At 43.3% G+C, this 20490-nt stretch overlaps 1 protein-coding gene across 3 annotated transcripts in view; it reads right to left on the reverse strand.

Moving 5' to 3' along the window:
• TPP2 (tripeptidyl peptidase 2) overlaps window positions 1-20490 on the reverse strand; it is an 83670-nt gene that overhangs the window by 31935 nt on the left and 31245 nt on the right. For all 3 annotated transcript variants that reach the window (XM_075918739.2, XM_075918740.2, XM_089775420.1), the window contains exons 15-23: window positions 20201-20277; window positions 19453-19559; window positions 12889-13043; window positions 11838-11954; window positions 9967-10067; window positions 7407-7503; window positions 6974-7111; window positions 2393-2637; window positions 341-419 (exon numbers count right to left, since the gene is read on the reverse strand). In XM_075918739.2, coding sequence (XP_075774854.2) covers window positions 341-419; window positions 2393-2637; window positions 6974-7111; window positions 7407-7503; window positions 9967-10067; window positions 11838-11954; window positions 12889-13043; window positions 19453-19559; window positions 20201-20277 — 1116 coding nt within the window. The remainder of the gene's footprint in view (window positions 1-340; window positions 420-2392; window positions 2638-6973; window positions 7112-7406; window positions 7504-9966; window positions 10068-11837; window positions 11955-12888; window positions 13044-19452; window positions 19560-20200; window positions 20278-20490) is intronic.

Raw genomic sequence — 20490 nt, forward strand, 5'->3', positions numbered from 1 at the left:
TAGGGGTAAATTAGAACTAAACAACAGCAGAGAACACAGAGACAGGACTGGCAGCTGTAAACAAACTTTATGGGACTGCAGGAAACCTATCCATGGTAAGTGATAACTAAAATCATGCCAGGCCATGGATGTTGCCAGACCAGAGAATGCCAGATAAAGAGGTTCAGTCTGTATTCAGAATTAAGTTTACCTATGTGTTTGACTTACTACATTAAGCGCTCTCATAACAGGAAGATTAAGAAAATAAGGCACAATGATCATCTTCAATACACAGAACTTCCCATTTAGAAAATTAGGAACTTTTCAGGACAGTCTTTATTAGTAAGTTTCAAGTACTTACAGCTTTCTTTCCAAGTTCTGTCTTAGACAACGTCAGAGCTCCTAAAAGATAGCATCCTGGTCCTGCTCCCTTAGGTATTCTGATTTAAAAAAAAAGAAAAAAGGGGGAAAGTACAAACAATTAAACAACAATATACTGAAACAACAAGTTCCACTAACACTAAACATATAAAGAATTCGAAACTGTCAAACAGCAATACTTGTGTCACATTTTGTTAATCTGTTTGCAATACAGAATTAGCTTTCTAATGTTTGTATGTACCATATTGAAGGGTATCATTTTATTTGAGTTTATAGAGGCAGCTGGTCATTTAAACTGGAAAATAGGTTACTCCAGGGGCCAGCAACCTTTTCAAAGTGACATGCCAAGATTTAACCCTCCTGCCCTGGGCCGTGCTGCATTTCAAAGCGGCAGCGCCCCTGCTGCACAGTGTTTCAAAGTGGCAGCACCGCAAGGAGCCCAGCACTGCTGCTTTGAAATGCCCTGTGCTCCCTACAGCGCTTTCACTTGTGAAGTGTAGCAACAGCCCTGGGGCTACTGCTACACTTCAAAGGCCAAGGTGCCCTTATCAACTAATCAAACAGTCGATGCAAATTGCATTGACTATTCGATTAGCCAATTCATCTAAATTTAACATCCTTAACACAAACCTTTCCGCAGACTATCAGTTGCTAATGAAAAATCACCGTTAATTACATAATTACGCCCGAGCTATTTTGCTAGTGCTGCAGCTGGGGAGAACAGTTTAATTCAAATTATGAAACAGATTAAGCAGTCTTCCTCATCCTCTGATCATTTTAACTTCAGTTTAAATATAAACAAATACATTTGCTTTTTCAGTTAAATTAAAGTAAAATGGCAAAAAAGGTTCAATGTTTTCTTTATTTATGGCAGGGGTAAAGAACTTTTTTGGGTTGGGGGGTCACTGACCCATGGGGCGGGGGGAGGGGGAAAATCAGTTGAGGACTAAGCGAGTGAGAAGCAAAAGAACTCCCAAATCCCCCATCCCTCACTGATGTGGCCTCACACTCACACTCCCCTCTGGTGCTCCAGCTCCACAGAGTAAGGGGACAGGACAAGGAGGACTGAAGTACAGGGCTTCCCATAGGCAAGATTTTCTACTCTGGGGTCCAAAGTTACTGGATTTTGTGGACCCTCTTAGGCTCTGGGGTGAGAACAAAAATGAGGGGTTCAGTGTGTGGACAGGGCTGCAGTGAATGGGAGAGGGATGCAGGTCAGGTTGAGGAGGGCAGGGTCTGGAAGGGAATTTGGCAACAGGAGAGGGTGGTGGTATGAGAGGGAGTTTAGGCACAGGAGGAAATTTGAGGAACAACACAGAAAAGGTGAGAGGGTGAGCCAAATAGCTAGCTGTGGAGGGAGGCAAAGTAAAATTGTATCCCCCCACTCCCCTATGTTTCCTCTGCTCCAGCTTCACGCACCTCAGCCTTCGCTCCCCCCCCCCCCATCCTGCCCCAAATCCTCTTTCATTCCCCTCCTGCCCCCACTCCCATGGCCCCCAGTGCACTTACCAGCAAGGGAGCAGCACTGGGGCGAGGAGAGGCCGGGGGGTAGGGCAGCCTGCAGGCTGCTGCTCCGGGGCAGAAAGAGCCTGGGGCTACCCAAGACTGGCTCCAGCCCAGGTGAGCACAGAGGGGTGCTGGGGGAGGGTCTCCCTGACTCTGCACACAGCTTGCGGGGAGCAGTCCAGCATGCCGTGCCTAGCCATCCAGCCCCAGCTCTGGAGCAGGCCCAGCCCTGCCCCGCCACCTCCCAAAGCAAGAAGCCTGTAGCCAGGAAGGTGGGGGTTAACCCCATAACTCCTAGGAGCTGCATGCCCAGGCTGGGTAGGGGCAGCCCCAGGGATGTGCATGCTTCTCCTAGTAGGAGACCGGAGCTAGTGCTCCAGCCTGCAGCTGAACAGCTGAAGCTATAGCTGCAGCATGAGCCCCAGGCTGCGCAGGGAGGAGGGGTGGGGCTGAGCTCCCTCCCCGTGTGCCTCAGGAAATTGGCTCGCATGCCACAGGTTGCCAACCCCAGATTATGCCAACTTACTTGTCATCAGGCAGAGATGTAACAAAGAATGGTTGACTGTGTTTGGGGGGCAATGTCAAACTGTTTGATTTCTTTTTTCCTAAGAGAGCATGGCTATGGTTTTCGTAAATATCTAAACTCAAAGTATTGGACAGCCTGTGAGAAACAACAAATGGTAGGTCTTTGATGCGATCCAGGTCATTATTCTGTTCATGACGGATTTGTAACCGAATAGTGTAATCTCCTTTCTCCAGTTTTAAGGAATACTGAATGAAAGAAAAAGAAAGGTTTCATAAAAAGCCAAGGTTAATAAGTTTCATTATGCACACACAATCCTACAAATAAAATCAGAATTATGTTCTTCCTGAACCAATACATCTCTGACTGTTCTACATTTATATTAATGAGCAATAAAAGGGAATAATGCCCAGTCTCTTGCTTTCAATGGAAAGAACTCATTGACAGTACTTTGTACTATATATAGAGGATTATAGTCTTACTTTGTATTAATCTGGGAATCTTTGCCAGAGGTCTTTAAAATACTTTAACTACCAGAGGTTGCAAATGTATTCTCTTTCACACAGTATTGAGTATTCAAGCCTGAATATGTATAAGATGTTGCAGCCCTTCTCCTTAGTGCCTTTTGTCATTTCAAAGATGGTATTCTAAACTCCAAAGAAGTGGGGATGGAAAATAACATGTGCCCGCATGCACCCAATTCTAATAATTACACCTGTAGTCATAGCAAAATGTAGGACTATGTAGCACTTTAAAGACTAACAAGATGGTTTATTAGATGATGAGCTTTCGTGGGCCAGACCCACTTCCTCAGATCAAATAGTAGAAGAAAATAGTCACAACCATATATACCAAAGGATACAATTAAAAAAAATGAACACATATGAAAAGGACAAATCACATTTCAGAACAGAAGGGGGATGCGGGGGGGGGGGGGGGAGGGAGGGGGGAAGGAAGTCATGTAATCCACTGAACATTGGCTGTCCAGAGAAACATTTTTGAAGACTAATGAGAAGCTGTGATTCAAGAGAACTTCAACTGCAATACAACTCTTTCAAACTAGGCAGCAGACCTTGAAACTAAGTACACAAAGCAATGTTTGAAGGTGCGGATCTAGGTGATGGAAACAATTTGCAGATATCTATGATAAGGATGTTTCTAAGACGTTACAGAAGTTCCCTTACTCCTAGTGCAAGCTGTAAGAACTTAAAGATACCAGTGGAAAAAAAAAATCACAGGTTGTGCAATTTTGAATTAAGATGCAATATCAGTCGGAATAATGAGAGAATAAACCCCTTACTGCAATCCTACTTTTATGTACTATAATCTAGCTAATTTCATCCTGAGCTGTGTCTTCTTGTGATAGTTACTATGAGTCTGCACTGTGTCAAAGTTACGTAGCCCAGCTTCTCCGAGCACTACCAATTTACTAATTTTCTTCCTTAGAGATTTGTTTATATGGAAATAAGACCAACAAGAGAGCCACATTGTCATTATCAGGGCTTGACAAATTATGGAAAACCCTCCCCCTAAAAAAGTGTTTTTTTAATGACAAATTCCTAATAAGAATAAGAGCAGTAATTACTAATACGTTCTTAATAAATATCACCCAAGCTGCCATGTCTCCTCCCCTTGCTCCATCAGCTCCCCTTGGTGCCTGCTGCCCCCCAACCCCTCACTCTCCTCTGCTATCCTGACGCCTGTCCTTCTCACTGCCCTCAGCCCTCCTGAGACCTGCCCCCCTTCGCCAGTCCTTCTCTCCCCCGTGCCCACGCCTCCAGTAGCCCACTCTGATCACGTGAGCTACCCCTCCTCATCCCCTCTCCTAACGCCTCCCTCTACACCTGCCCTGCCTCTCTCCTCTGGTGCTGGGTTCATCCCCTGCAGGTGCCTGCCCTTCTGCTTCACCCCCAGAATCTCCTGGCACCTGCACCCTCCTGATGCCTCCCCCTTCGCTCAATGCCCCTGCCTGCCCCCTTTGCCCTCTTTTTTCTCTGATACCCACCCCCTCAGTACCCTCTGCTCCCATTCCCCTCACGACACTGTGCCTTCACACATGCATTGCTCCATCTCCACCTTCCTCATGCCCACCCCTTCTTTCAAGCCTTCTCCCAGCACTTCCCCCTCCCCCCTCTATCCCCCAGTGCTCTTACCCTCTCCTCTCCCAGCATCACCCTGTCCCCCCTCCCACTGACACCTCCCCTCCTGCCCTTTTCCTCGTTGTCTCCACTTGGCCCCCTGGGATTTGTCTCTCCTGCACTCTTGTCCCTTGGGGCCTTCACCTTTCTTCTTCTCCTGACCTCCTCCCCTCCCCTCCACACAAGCACCTTCCCCATATTTTCCCCCTCCTCTCCCCACAACCCAGCCCCTCCCCCTCCCCCAGGGACAGCTCTAGGTTTTTTGCTGTCCCAAGCAAAACATTGCCCCCCCCCCCCCCGCTTTTTTTGTTTTCTTTTACGCGTTTGCATTTTGCAATGGTTTTGTTTGTTTGTTTGTTTTCATTTTTGTCCCAGCATTTTAGCCCTATAAATAGCAAATAGCATTTTCATTCATTTTTTTCCATAAAGGCAAGGGCGCTTCAAGTGAACTCCCCCTTCCACTCGCTGCTAGGTCACAACAGCCTCTTCCCTGCCCTGTCCAGCCTCTCCCTATGGACAAGCACTCCTCACTCCCAACCCACAGGGGAAACAGAGTGCAGGGACAGCACAGAGCCAGAGGGGTGCAGGGAACAGTGAGGGGACAGGGGTGGTGCGGGGAACAGAAGGCACAAAGCCAGAGGGACACATGGATCGGGGGGGGGGGGGGGAAAGCAGTGTGCAGGGTGCGGTGGAGGCACAGAGAATGGGACACGGGGAACGGGAGGGGCAGAAGCATTAGAGTCTAGGGGCAGTGTAGGGAATGGGCACCACAGAGCTGGGGGGCAGGGATCGGGGGGGGGAGCAGAGTGCGAGGGCGGCGCAGAGCCAGAGGGAGAGCAGGGGACCCAGGGTGGAGGGGCGGCGTGGGGAATGGGTGGCGGGAGCCAGATGGGGCGCGGGGTGGGTGCAGCAAGCTGGGTGGTCGGCCGGGAGCCATCTCTCGCCGGCAGAGCGGGGCCTGGCTGTGCTGCAGCCAGCTGCTGAGGACACACAGCCAGAGCTAAGCTGCTGTGGCCATTTAAAATTGTCTGCCGGTGCCCCGCCTCCCTGCGCCGCAGCTGCACGCGGGCAGCCTGGCGCTGAGAATTGCAGCACTTCCCCCTCCCCGGCAGCGCTCTGCTCCTCCGCCGGCCAGCGGATCGGATGGGGCCGCGCCGCCCATAGTGCGGGCTTCGGCCAGCCTGTTACAATGGCCCACCGGGCCAGTCCGCCCCTGCACTCGGCAAGATCTGCCGCCACAGGCGAGCGGGCAAGTGTATTTGTTGAGCCCTGGTCATTATAGGCTATCAAGTAACATTCAGCTATCAGTGCCTACACTTGATACTGTCTTTCGTGTAGCAGCAGCAGCAAATAATCTTCAAGGAAATGTAATTAAAGTCCTGATTCAGCAGAGCACCCACAAATGTGAGCAATCCCTATTAAATTAATGTAAAATAAGCACATTAACAACTCCAGCAAACATGGATGAGATTAGTCATACGTGTACTCTTAACCTGAGGCATATGTGTTTTGTTGAATCAAGGTCATAATGGGCAGAAGCCAAGGATACTCCGTTCTCTGAGTACCAGATTTAAACTTGGTTCTCATGTAAGTCATGGGGTTGTGACTTCTCAGGGGTTGAAAGGTAGTTACACTGGAGTTATGAGCTGCCACCTCCATGGGGCTTACACCTCCATTACATTACCTCCTTCCCCACAATATCATATCAAATTACTTTAGGACTGCTCAAAGAGAGAATCTCTCCTAGAGACACCATAGGTTTCTATAGCCCTCTAACCCTTTATATATTAGATATCTATCTATCTATCTCAAGAAGCTCTTGAAATCTTTAAAAAAAGATTTCAAGTCAAGCAGTCAAAAAGTGGTACAGGAATCTATACAGAGGGTAGAACACCGAGAAGTCTTGTGACAAACCATCCTCCTGCCAAAGAACTCTCCCACAACCAGCCTCTAGCACTTCAAAAGGCATTAATTGAGGCTATATTAGAAATGCAATAAAGGTATCTCTGATATGACAAAGGCAACCACTTTGCTAAACAAATACCAGTACTAGGAAGAGCCTTACACCAAAACCTGAAATGATGCAACATCTTAAAGACAGGGATTGCAGTTCATTTCTCTGGTAGCATTGGTAACACTAAGGAAACAGTCACATGATAAAAGTTTTTGGTAGTTTTAAAAAAAGGCAAGTTTTTCATATCTTATTCTTTTTGGTAAAGAAAGGAAGGAAACATATTCCACCTGATGGAGAAAACTGGAAATTTCCAGTTAGCAAGTTCCTTTTTCAAAATACACCACTCAAAAGTTCAATTATGATGTTCATCCAATGGCAGAGTATACTTATACCCAGAGGTTGGATCTAGACTGGAGCGAGGTGGACAAAGAAAAGGAGGAATATTTTCATAATATGTAGAATGTCTAATCAGGTAAATATATCCTTCTGTACCTGGTGTGGATAAGCGTCACCTGATCCCATTTGTCTTTTATTCTGGTCAAATATAATCCACAGCTGGCTGTCAAATTCAGATTCATACAACAATTCACAAAGCAATGGACAGCTTGGAGTCACTTCTCCACTCTTAGGCTATAAAACAAAGTCAAAACACAACTGAATATTGTATACTATATAGTTTCATAAATATTCTTTTTAGTAATAGGTCTAAATTCATAATAAAACAAACAATCCTTCCAATTCACTATTAACCATAATAGTTCTCCCAGGTTGCATTACAACAGGCATAGACTATGAAAAGACCCCAAGATTCTGTGATCCAACTTACACTAGGAGTTCTCCCAATTCCTTGTGCTAAGAAATGGACTAAAAAAAGTTCTAGACACACACTTTAAAACGGTGTTAAAGAACCAATTACAAAACTTACTTGATGAAAGTTGTATGTCAAAATCATCTCATACAGCTGCCGATTATTTGGCAAAACATCTCTGGATCCTAAAGGTTTTATTTTAGCACTCAATGGTCTGCAATTAAACACAACAGCAAGTTTTAGAAACAGCCTGCCTTAATTTGCCCAGTTTGTCTAAACAGGAAAACATGAGGTAATTAATAATCCCATCTTCAGATCAGGGTGTAAAGAGCATACAGTAAATAAGGCACAGGGGTCACACACTGAATGAGGAGAAAAAAATTAAATGGCTGCTCTTTAAGGCTACTTCTAGACAGGGGAGCTATTTCGGGATATAGGAAATATCCTTAAATAGCAATTCTGTCTTTAAACACACTTGTTATTTCAAAATATATTTCAAAATAACGGGTGCACTATTTCAGCATCCCTGTAATCCTCATTCCATGAAGGTTGAGGGACTTGTTGGAATAGCGCTTTATTTTGAAATTACCTCAAAATAAGCTATGCAATTTGAATAGTGCAAATTGAGTAGCTTATTTCGAGGTAAGGATGCATCTGTATTGCACCATAAGTGATCACCATCCCCCCATGCTATGTAGGGAATGAGATTGGTCCTATCGGGGGGGAAAAATGTGATGACATAAATCAAAGACCATCTTAATGCATAAGTACTAAGGGGCAGAATTAAGGTTGCTCCAGGCAACCTTAATTATGGCATTTCCTAACTTTAGAGTGTTTCACCTTGTAACTTTAGTTTTCTTTAAATAGTGTGTGTAATTTCCTAGGATAAAAACAAACAAATTCTATCATGTGGCATCATACTTGGACCCAATGGGGATATCAATAGGGGTTTGAACCATTATAGACAGAAGTCAGTCCCCTCTGTCACTTGAGCTAATGACTGACAGTAGTAGCAGGTTGTCATCTTCTGTATGGTCCAGCACCAGAGGGAGAAAGGACAGTAAATGCTGTGAAATCCCCTAGCAGAGGAAAGGTGAGCCTTCAAGGACCTTGGATTACATTCTAAGCTCAGGAGGAAAGTGTGTTTCAATGGACAAAGGCCCTTCCTTCCAGTTTTCCCCTCAAGCTTAACTTGTCCTCTTTCCCATCCCGTCCAACAACCTGTCTTGTGTTTCCTCTACCCTGGCTCTTTGTCCCAGTCTAATTCTCCTTGCCTACCCATGACCAGTTTCCACTCCTCAAGCTTCTCATTCTTACATTTTCCTTGCTCAGCCAATTCTAGTCTCCCCAGGAGGATCCCAGTCTTGAGTACCAGCCTTCTATTCACACCATCCCAGTTGGTGTCCCCCATCCCAGTTGGTCCCAGTTTTTCCTCTCCGGATTTCTTGCCCTGTCTTGCTCTTTCTTCCCCACAACCTCCCCTGCCCCTCCCCATTTCCCCCAGTTCCTTGTCCTAAGCAGTTGCAATTTACTCCTCACCCACTTTCCAGCTCAGATTTCCCGTCTCCTCCCCCTCCCAGGCAGCTCCTTATCTAATCTCACTGTTTCTCCTCTCTCATTAACAGGCTCCCAGACCCAGCTTCACTCCCTCCACAATCCTTTAAGCTTTCAGTTCTTATCTTCTTGCTCAACTCCTCTTAGTCCCGAATTATTTCTGGAGCCTTGTAACAGTTTCTGTTCTGGCTCCCACCAGCACCTCTCTCATCAGGATTCCTGTTCCTATCTCAGGAGTGGGCAATAATTTTTAACAGGGGACAATTCAAAAGGGATAGAAGAGGTGGGGCCTTGGACAAAAGGAGCAGAGCCTTTAATAGCAGGAGTTGAAAGGGCTTGCACCTCTCCTGCAGCTCCCAGGCATCATGTTAGCCAAAGACAGAGCTGCAAGCCCTTTAAATTCCTGCTATTTAAAGGGCTCACTGCTCCTGGCATCACTGCTAGCATGTTGCCTGGGAGCTAGGGAAACACAAGCCCTTTCAACTGCTTATATTCAATGGGCTCATACCTTCCCTGGGGCTTTTGCCTGCCAGCCATGGGGAAGGCATGATCCCTTTAAACAGAAGCAGTTGAAAAGGCTTGCGTGTCCCTGGTTCTCAGGCAATGGGGCTAGGGTTAGGGTTAGCAACTAAACCCTAAGACGGCTGAACATATGCAAAAAACTTTTTTCAAGGCTTGTAACTTGGCCAGATTTGTATAGATTTTCATAGGAATAGTAAAGCCAAATTTCAAGTTCCTGTTCTAAAGCACAAGAGCACTATACCTTCTCAAACACACTGAACAGTGTTAAACACATTGCTGAATGTGTTTTTTTAAAAATTTGCCTTATTCTCTGAAAGTGCAGTTTAGGCTGTTTATCCATATGGGCTGAAATCTTCCATAGGGTTTTCTTTTTCAAGTGGGCTTAAAGTTGGTCAGTTATAAGAAACTGAAAAAGGATCTGAAGAAATGTGTTGAACAGGCAACCTTACTAAAAAAGATTCTACCCACTTATTATAGTTACCCGGAAACAACCAGAGATTCTAGATATTAATGTTCATTTTTATAGTTAACTCATGTTATTTTTCAGAATTACATGGTAAGATTAGCTAATTTGCAACAGTCCCCAAAACAGCAACTGTACCTGAGTGTTTGGACCCAGCTTTTCAGATTTATGCAAGGAGCAGTTTCTTCATATTTTAGTGTGGACTGAACATCAAATCGGACAATGCCTTCTGAAGCATGCTAAAAAAAGTTTAACAATTAACTTGGTTCCCAGCTTTATTTATAAGATGCATATAAAATTCTAATCCATAACTGGTCTTTCTTCAGAAAACAACAACAAGAGTATAGCGGTAGAAGGGACTTCACAAGAGAACTTCTAGTCCAGTCCCCACACAAGGCAGGCTGAGTGTTATCCAGATTATTCCTGACAAGGTGTTTATCTAAACTGCTCTTAAAAACCACCAATGAGAAATTCCACAAAGTTTCCTAGGCAATTTATTCTGAAGGTTACCTACCCTGATAATCCAAAAACTACAAAACTGTTACATACTCCCACAGTCTTCTCTTCCCTAGACTAAACAAATCCAGTTTGTCTGTATGAAGTAGGAATTTTTAATCCAAACAGAAATAGAATATGTTTAATTATATATTCAAGAGGCTTATTATACAACTTTGAAAAATCTAGCAGGGTGCCTGTATTTATGAGTATGGTACTAGGATGTTAAATTGCAGTTATCTGGCTAATCGTTTAGTTAATAGAATGTGCATTGACTACACAATTAGTCAATAAAGGACTACTCTGCAGAGCTGCAGCAGAGGTAGCTCCAGGAGCCAGCTCGAGTCGGGATTGGGCAGTCCAGGCTCGGGGCGGCTCTGGGAGCCACGTGCGCTGAAACTCTGCATTTTAAACTTAGTAAGAACCGCTGGGCTCTAGCTCTTACTACACTTAAAATGCAGAGGCACAGCAACCTGGACCAGCATGAGCTGGGACTGCTTATTCCAGGCTTGCACTGAGTCCAGCTAACCCGGTTTGCCATGAACAGAGGTTGCTCCAGGACCAACCTCTGGCTGAGAGCAGCTCCCCACTAGCACCTGGAAACAGTGCTGGGGGGGAACCATGCTTTAAGCTGGGTCCCTCCAGCACCAGCCTGTCCCCCCTGGCCTTGCTGCTTCTCAGAGACAGCAGGGGGAGCGGGAGGGAGGGAGGGAATAGTCAATACTCCATTCAACTACTCAATAAGCTTATGCTTAATGGGTAGTCAACTACTCGCTAACATCCCTATCAAGTTGGTAATTGCATAATTTCATGTGGTCGATTCAAATGTGTTTTACAGACCTTGATCTTACTTTACATTACAATAAAAAATGTAAAAGCACACATGCTTTTACATTTATTCGAAGAGTGTTCACTGCGCTGGCAAACAAGCCGACTGTGACATACAATATCTCTATACTTGATTGTAAATTTTTTTTCCTTAAACAGTCAAAACAATAGGACCTAAAAACAATACAGCAAACTGTATTTCAGCTTTGTGTTTTAGACTATTACTTTAGAATACAGCATTAAAAAAATGTTCTGTCCTAGATGAGTAGGAATGTCCTTTCCTCATTATTAGGAAAGTTGGTTTAAAGCATACCAGAGTAAGATTATTGTAACTATAAAAAATATATATAAATATATTTTGAATTTCAGATGTAGTACTTTGTTTGAATAACTGTGTCCTAGACAGTTATTTCTTGTAAATACTTAGAAGTTTAGTGGATGAACACAGCAGATTAGTATGCTTCTCAAAAAGGTTTTAAATTTTCTGTAAAATCTTTGTAATCCAACCTTTTTAGTACCAATACATTTCTGTGGGTTCTTGCTTCTATTACTCTGCATTTAAGAGTTGAGACATACCTTAGCTACATGCATAGTCTGAGTTTTCTTCAAGGTGTATCTAATGATCTTTTCATCACCAAAGGTGGTCTCAAAATGATCAACAGAAACTAAAATATGAAAAAACTCACTATGTTTAATTGAGGAGTAGTACAAACTATGCCATGGAAAGAAATTGTGTAATCAATGCTGACATCACTAAGACTCGCCCACCAACGAGCAATACAAAATTCAATGGTTTTTCCACCCTGGATAACAGAAAAAAAGACAAAAAAGTTACACATATCCACATTTTTTCATTCTCCACCCACCCTAAAAATCAATTAATAAAAACAAACAAAATTTACACACAATTCAAAAGTGCTCTAATTATGCCAATACTTCAAGCTGACAAAGAACTGGCCAAGATACTATGCAAATGCAAGACAACTGCAGTAAGTTATGTCTGATGTCATAGCTATGACCAAAAATGAACACAACACTCCAGAGATAGGTGTAGTATTTTTCTATAAACAGATTTTAAATAAATATACATTTTAAAAAATGTTTTCCTTCTTTCCTATCTTGCAGGAAAAATAGCTTGATTAATTTACAGAAGAGGGAGAGAGTGTTGCTTCTCTATGCATGGAAAGAAAAAATGAAGATTAAAAAATGAATAGTTTTGGAAGCAGTAAGATACACAGTCTTCACTCTCTCGTGTAAGAGTTCTATATTCCATAATTTCGATACAGCTGTATGGCATATTCAAAGATAAGGACTGAATGGACAGGGAGCACAAAGCTTTGATGATACTTCCCTATCATGGCTGACACATGGTCATGTGGCAACATGAACAATCTTGCATTATCACCACCTCTACTTGGCGTGTCCTTCAAATAAATTTTGGATTACTAATCTGGCTTCTTTACTACACATTAGGTTCATCCAGCAACTGAATACACCAAATTCACTTCTGTTCAGTTTTAACATCAAAATGATAAAACATGGAGTAAATTAAGAACACTAGTAAATAGCACAAACATAGTGCACTAACTTCAAAGTAATTCAACATCATAATTCCAACTGAATCCAGACCCTGCTGTATTGTGCTTCTTTGAGTTCTCTACATAACAAAACCAATTTTATTTCACATGTTACTGTTAATTTTTGTACATATTGATATTTAAATTTAAATTAACTTACTAAGACGGGAAATGCTTCAGTCACCGATCCTTTTTCGGGTAAGGATGAGAATTTATAGAACTCGTGGCTTCTATATGCTTTTTGTTTCACTAGTTGAACTGCATGAAGAACAAACTTGGCAGCCACATCAGTTGAGCATGAACATACTGTAACTTCTAGATTAAAGGAAAAAATGGTTTTCAAAATTGAGCTTCATTTCAGTAACCAAAAAAGCTAGTAAGAACAGAAAACGTGTAGAGAAAGTATTTTAGCCAGATAAAGAAAAAGAAAGTTAGACTTCAATCTATTTGTAATTTTAAACAGAACAGCTATTCAGCACACAAGTGACTATGGGTACATCTACGCTGGAAAAGATGTGCAGCACAGTCAGCCCAGGGGGGTCATCAGATTCAGGCCACCAGGGGAAGGGTACCACAGCCTGGGCTCCAGTCCAAGCCTAAATCTCTACACAGCAGTTTTAAAGCCCTGCAGCCTGAATCCTGTAAGTCAGCTTCCTGGTTCAGTGGCAGATGTTTAACTGCAGCACAGACATTACTTTAATTATGGATTTCAGCTAGGTCAACTAATATACATACAAGAATTGCAAATAATTCAATTAACTTGTCTTCTATGTGTGCGCAGTGCTTGAAGGGGAGACACACTTTGCCAGGAGACATTTGCTGATAGGAATAACGAGACTCCAGAATCTTCGGTTCCATTTGAGGCTTTGGATGGGAATGTGCTCTAGGATTTTCCCCACACACTTTACCCCCTTTTCTCCTTGCCCTCCAATTTTGTCCCTGTCCCAAGATCTGTGTCTTCCCTAAACCCAGCCCCTTGCCCCAAGACCAATTCTGCTTTTCATTCCTCCACACTGCCTGGTCCCAGCAGAGGAGCTCTGAAACAAAACTCCATGCTCTCAGCTCTACTGTTGAACCCCAGCATGGTCAGAGTAGATAAACTGCAATTGCAGGGTAAATCCTGCTCAGCCCCTACGTGGGGCACATACTGAACAAATGGAATCTTTGGGAAATTTAGCTGCAGAGTCCCCAATGAACAAGTGAGAAATGCAATTTTTCAGAGGCAAATACTTTGTCAAAATTTTCACAAGGATGGGAAAGGTACATCCCCTGCCAAATGTCAAGCCTTCATTCCAAAGCCGGGGTTGCTAGAACTAGAATTCTTCTTGGTTTTCTTTTTCTAAAATGGGCAACAGTTTGTTTTTCTCCAGACTCATTCTCAAAAGTGTCTGAGCTACTTTCATTGAAGTTAAAAAAAAAAAAAAAAAAAAAAAAAACAAATTTCAGCCCAAGAAACAAGTTTGGCAAAGTTATAAGCAACTAAAAACAGAAGCTACTGTACTGTGCTACCAGCCTGTTTGCTAACGTCTATTAGAGAGGACTTTAAATATAGATGTTTGCATGTAAAATGGCTGATTCAGGTTTGTATTTAAATGCTAGACACCACACACTCTCGATTTGCCCCCTGCTATTAAAGAACTAATCTGAAGCCATAATATAGTTATTCTAACTATTCTGTCCTTATCTCTCTCTCTCTCTCTCTCACACACACACACACACACACGATTATGTAGCACTTTAAAGACTAACAAGATGGTTTATTAGAGGATGAGCTTTCGTGGGCCAGACCCACTTCCTCAGATCAAATAGTGGAAGAAAATAGTCACAACCATATATACCAAAGGATACAATTAAAAAAAATGAACACATATGCGCGCACACACACATACACACACTTTAGTTAAAAGCAAAATTAACACAAAAATCAGTCATTATAAAATATATTGTTATTTCTTAAATAAATATGAAAAGGCTGAAAATGCCTCTGACATTCACTAGCAAACAATCAATCAATTTCCAAAGAATACCAGTCTTTATTCAACCAAAAAGAGGTCATCCATGTTGAAACCAAGAAACAATGAAAAGATGTGTTTCAGCCATTTATTATGTTCCATATTCTTCTGCATGCTGTCCCTATCTCCTTACTCAAGTTACTTTGTAGCTCAGTGTTTCTTAAACTGTGTTCTGGGGCACACCAGTGTGCTGCGGAGAACAGAATTCAAAATGGCCACTCCTAAAGGAGTGACTCCTGCCCCCCGACCCTTTTTTGCGGGGAGGGGGGAGGCTCAACAAAAAAATCCTTGGTGTTCCTCAGTCTTAAAGCTTAAGAAACACTGCTGTGGCTGGTAAGAAATGGAGCAAGAAACGCATAAAATAAAGTAGGTCCTCAGTGGCATTTCTTATCATTGTTCAAAATATGAATGATGTTTTGCATGTGACAGTACTGATCCCTTTATTCACATCAAAAGGAGTATTTTTTTTTAAAAAAAAATATATATATATATCTATATACACACACACACTAATCCAACTCAAAACACTAAAGATTTTCCCAGCAAGGTCAATGGGGAAAAAAAACAAAATCGAATATTGGACACTAATAAAAAAAGCTGAAGATTAAAGTACAGCAGAGCCAAGTTTTTAGAATATGATCAAAGTAACACTAAAAGACAAGTTTTAAAGCTACTTCTCTGTTCTAACTATGTAGCAACTACACTCTACATTAACCCAATTACTCATGGGGTATGTCTACACTACAGAGTTAGTTCGAACTAACTTAGTTCAAATTAGTTAATTTGAACTAAGCTAATTCGAACTAACGCGTCTAGAACTAAAAACTAGTTCGAATTAGCGTTTTGCTAATTCGAACTAGCATGTCCACATTGAGTGGACCCTGAACAGGGCTTAAGGCTGGCCGGAAGCAGAGCCGGCACGGCATCAGAGGAGGACTTAGAGCGTGGAGATGCTGTCTCAGGCTAGCCGAGGGCTGCGCTTAAACAGACCCGACCCTCACCCCGGACAGACAGTTCTCAGGGGTGCCCCACTTGAAAACCAGTCCTGGCTTGGAGTGCCCGGAGTGCCCACACTGGGCACATCACAGCACTCGGCCATCAGACCGGCTGCACTTGCCGCAGGCTGCCATCTGGGGAAAGGGGGCAATTGGGGGGCTGCAGGAGAGCTTCCACCCCCAGAAGCCCGCAGAGCCAGCCCAGTCCTCCCCATCGGGGGCTCGTACCCCATTCCTCCCTCACCTCCTTCCACTTACCCTTTCCTAGCCCCTTTTCTTGATGTACAAAATAAAGATAACGTTTCTTCCAACACTGACTCTGTCTTTATTGAACAAAACTGGGGGAGACTGGGAAAAGGAGGTGGGAGAGGGGAAGAGAAAGGTTGGGAGAGGGGAGGGCAACTAACATGATCAGGGGTTGGGAACAGGTCCCAGATGGAGAGGCTACAGAGACTGGGACTGTTCAGCTTAGAAAAGAGGAGATGGAGCGGGGACAGGATAGAGGTCTCTAAAAGCAGGGGTTGGGTGGAGAGAGTGCATTCAGAAAAGTTCTTCATGAGTTCCCATAAAGAAGGACTAGAGGACACCAAAGGAAAGGAATGGGTAGCAGGCTTGAAACTAGTAACAGAAAGTTGTTCTTCACAAAGCAAAGAGTCAACCTGTGGAACTCCTTGCTGCAGGAAGCTGTGAAGGCTACAACTAGAACAGAGTTTAAAGGGAAGTGAGATCAAGTCATGGAGGTTGGGTCCATGGAGTAGTCTTAGCCAGGGGGTAGGAGAGGTGTCCCTGCCCAAAGTTTGTGGAAGGCTGGAGAGGGATGGCACGAGACAAATGGCTACTGGGCTAGATGGACCTTTGGTCTGACCCAGGACGGCCATTGTAAGCTCAGGGCTCAGGGTCGGGGGGCTCAGTGGACCCCCTTGATTTTCATGCACACCTGCTCTTGGGTAGCCAGGCTGGCAGCTCTCCTGCCCTAGACGGCCACTTTCCTGTGCCTAGTGCGGAGATCGTGGACGACGTCCACGATCTCCGCACTAGCCCAGGAAGGTCCCGCCTCTTGCGGTCCCGGGCAAGCTCCCAGGAGCCGCCAGCCTGGTCCCGGAAGAGGGGGTGGGCTGGGGGACATCGGGTGGGTGGCTCTGTGCCGTGCCAGGTGCAGGGTCAGCTGGCTGGGTGCTGGCAGGCTTGCACCTGGCACAGGCATCGTAGCCAGCCCGTGCCCCTTTAAGGGGTCCGGGGCCGGGAGGGGTGCAATAGAGTTTCCCTGGTGTTGGCCAGAGTGGCCACCAGGGAAACCTGGGGAGGACTAGCCTCCCACTAGTTCAAATTAAGGGGCTACACACCCCTTAATTCCAACTAGGCTTAATCCTCATAAAATGAGGTTTTCCTAGTTCGAACTAAGCGCTCCGCTAGTTCGATTTAAATTCGAACTAGCGGAGCACTAGTGTAGCGCCTATGAATGTTAGTTTGAACTAACGTCCGTTAGTTCGAACTAACTTTGTAGTGTAGACATACCCATGGATATTACATCAATACTCCCACCCACAAGTTATCTTGCTGGCTTTCCCAGACTATGCTAAACTCGAGCTTTTGGTGATTTTTTTTAACAATCATCCTTAGAGTTTAAAAGTTGTTGCACCTTTACAAAGTGGTTTATATACAGCAATGTAATTCATGGATAGATAAAAAAAATTTGAGTGGTTCCATCATGTTTTTGTACCTGCAGTGAAGACACTTTAGAAAAGATAGGCTTACCTGAAGACAGCAAAGCTATTCTGTTTCTAAAGAATTGTACCGCTCACCCTCATGAAACAGAGTTAGTATCTCATAATGTATTACCTTCTTCCTGCCTGCCACTGTTTCTTCATCGATTCAACGCCTGTACTAGGACATTATTCTGAATATGAAATGTTATTATAGAAGAGATTTCCTGAGAAAGTGCGATCAATCATGAAGGCACTATACAAAGACTTTCAAGGTTAAGAGATGCAATTTTTAATGTTCCATGCTTGTGTCTGGAATTTTGTTAAAAGTTAAACATTAAGGAGAGTTGGAGAAAATTGTGATCTAGTGTTCTGTTGACAAAAGTGTCTTCTGATGAAGATGAATTTGAAGGCTTTAAAGTAATAGTTAGAAAAAAAAACCACTGGAACAAATTCTTGAAATGATGAAGGATACTCCTTCACATACAATCAACAAGCCTCATGAAAATGAAATAGAGTGGGTTGAAGCTGTCATGGAGCTTAAAGTGATACTGTTACATACTGTCACTGATACAGAGACAGTAATGTTTTGAATCCTGAAAAAAGACAAAGGACACCACTTAAGACAGTGAAGAGGATAAAATAGCTCAGGGAAAGGCTGCTTCAGCTTTTGATATAATCAAACTTGCAGAAAGGCAGCCATGTTATACTGTCCAGGGAAGTTATGCAATTGCACATTCCACACTCAACTTCTATGCAAGAGGCAGAAGACAATTTAGCAAGCTAATAGCACAGATTTATTCAAAAAGCAACTTCTAGGGTTTGACATACGGTCAATACATATTCAACCCTATCTACAACTTCTACACAGTGGTCTCCAACCTTTTTAAGCACAAGATGGTTTTTAGAATTGAAGTGCAACCCAGGATCTACCTCAAAAAAATACCCTTGCCGCCTTCTTCGTGCCTCTTCAAGGTCCTGCCCCTGCTCACTCCATCCTCCCTCTCTTTCACAAGGCAGGGGCAGAGGGTTGGGGGCATAGGCTCTGGTCTTGGGCTAAGGGATTTGGAGTGTGAGGGGCTCTGAGCTAAGGGGCAGGGAGTTGGGTTGCAGAAGAGGGTTCAGGCTTTGCAGGAGTTTAGGTCCAGAGGGCTCAGGACTAGTACAGGGGCTTGAGGTGCAGAGGGGAAGGAGGGGGGGTCATAACTGGGACAGGAGCCCAGAGCTGGCTCCAGCTGGACTCTGCTTACCTCAGGTGGCTCCTGGGTGGTGGTGCAGTGGGGCTAAGGCAGGCTCACCCCTAGGAGTTTTAAAGGGAATGTCTTTGGCTTGCCTAGGAAGCGGTGGAAAGCCCTATTCACTAATGTAGCAGGTGTAGAACTGCAGACAAGAGTTGCTACAACTGGGGATGGGCCTGGGGGCAGTACAGCTGCATAGCCAGAAGGAGATGATACACATGGAGAACACACACATAGCCAAATATCAACCAACATGGAGGTAATAGATTCTACATTATGTCTGTTACTATATATGTTGAGTCTGGAAAATACCCACAGCTAGCTCTCCATTAGCAACAAAGGGAGCGAGAGGTACATGGATTCAGAAAGAAGGGACACTGCTGTCCCACAGTCCAAGATGTACCCCCCAGTGGTCTGTCACAATGAGCAATCAGCATACAACTCTGGAATTAGCATTCTAAATGAATAGTGGAGTGTCCCCTTAATATCATATTCCTACATGTTTAAGCCAGAAAAAAGAGTCAATGGCAGTGTTACACACAAAATTAATTTCCCTATGTGACGTAAGAAACCCAATTGTTTAGTGAATTTGTTCTTGTAGTTCCACAAATACAATCAGAATAATCGCATTGTTAGACATTATAAGCAGACAAACTCCTCCCAGACAGCTTAAAAAAAAATCAAAAAAAATCATTGATCTAATCCTTAAATCTTATTCATAACTCTTCCATTGAAATCACAATTTTCATTATATTTGTATTTTTTATTTTCCTTACCAGCCCATGTAGCTCCCTGAGGAACTTCAATGAAGTGTCTTCGGATCTGACCAGGCTTAAAATGCACATCAGTATATGAAAGATCATAGTGTGAAGATTCATCTATTCTGTGAATATAATTTTAAAGATTAATAAACTACATCAAATGTCAAACAGTAATCTTTTTAGCAATCTTAAAAATGCAGCTAGGATGATGTGACATGTGTCACTTAGGAAAATGATGCACCATGCTTGTAGCAAACCTTGTTATTTAAAAGGAAATCAGTTTTCCATAACAGAATGAGCTTCACTCTTATTGCATGTAAAGTCAGTCTTCCTGCCCAGAAGTCTCTTTAGAATTGGTCATAGAAATTAATGACAGCTAGTTTTCTTCAGACATTCCATTTCCAACCAGAGCCAGACAACACTTTACTAGGAAGATTTACTCTAAGATTTTGGAACCTTGTGGCATTCCATCAGTACACTATAAATGAGCTTGCGATTCATCACTACCAAGTCTTCATGTAATACCACTGAGGAAAATGGTACCACATTTACATTAACTCAACTTCGCTCTCTATATGCCCATCTCTGTATTCAGGAAGGAAATGATTTGCACTACTCCTTTTGGCAGAGGCCTTATATTGGCTTGGATATTGAGATACCTGAAACCAGAACTGCTGATGCTCCAAGAAAGCAGCTAGAACAATACATTACACTCAGGATTTATGTAGCTATGCACAGGAGAAAAAAAAAAATGTTCACTGACCTTGCTGGTATAATAAGAGTTATTGGAACTCTGAACAAAGGGCCTGCATTGGGAGCTGCTATATCATAACCACACACCTGACAAATTAATCAAAACGTTATCTAAGTAGTTACACAGCATGATATTACATCATTTTAAATTGCTTTAGAATATATCATGAGATTCTCTAGATCGTCTGTCAAGTATGTTGAATCTATACAATTGCTCAATGAACTTAGAAGGGCTACAGGTTGAAGAGGCTTTAATCGCTGCCATGCCAGGAAAAAAAAAATACTTATTGTAAGAATACG

Source organism: Pelodiscus sinensis, chromosome 1 (assembly GCF_052426305.1).
Source record: "Pelodiscus sinensis isolate ZL-2025 chromosome 1, ASM5242630v1, whole genome shotgun sequence".
NCBI lineage: Eukaryota > Metazoa > Chordata > Testudines > Trionychidae > Pelodiscus > Pelodiscus sinensis.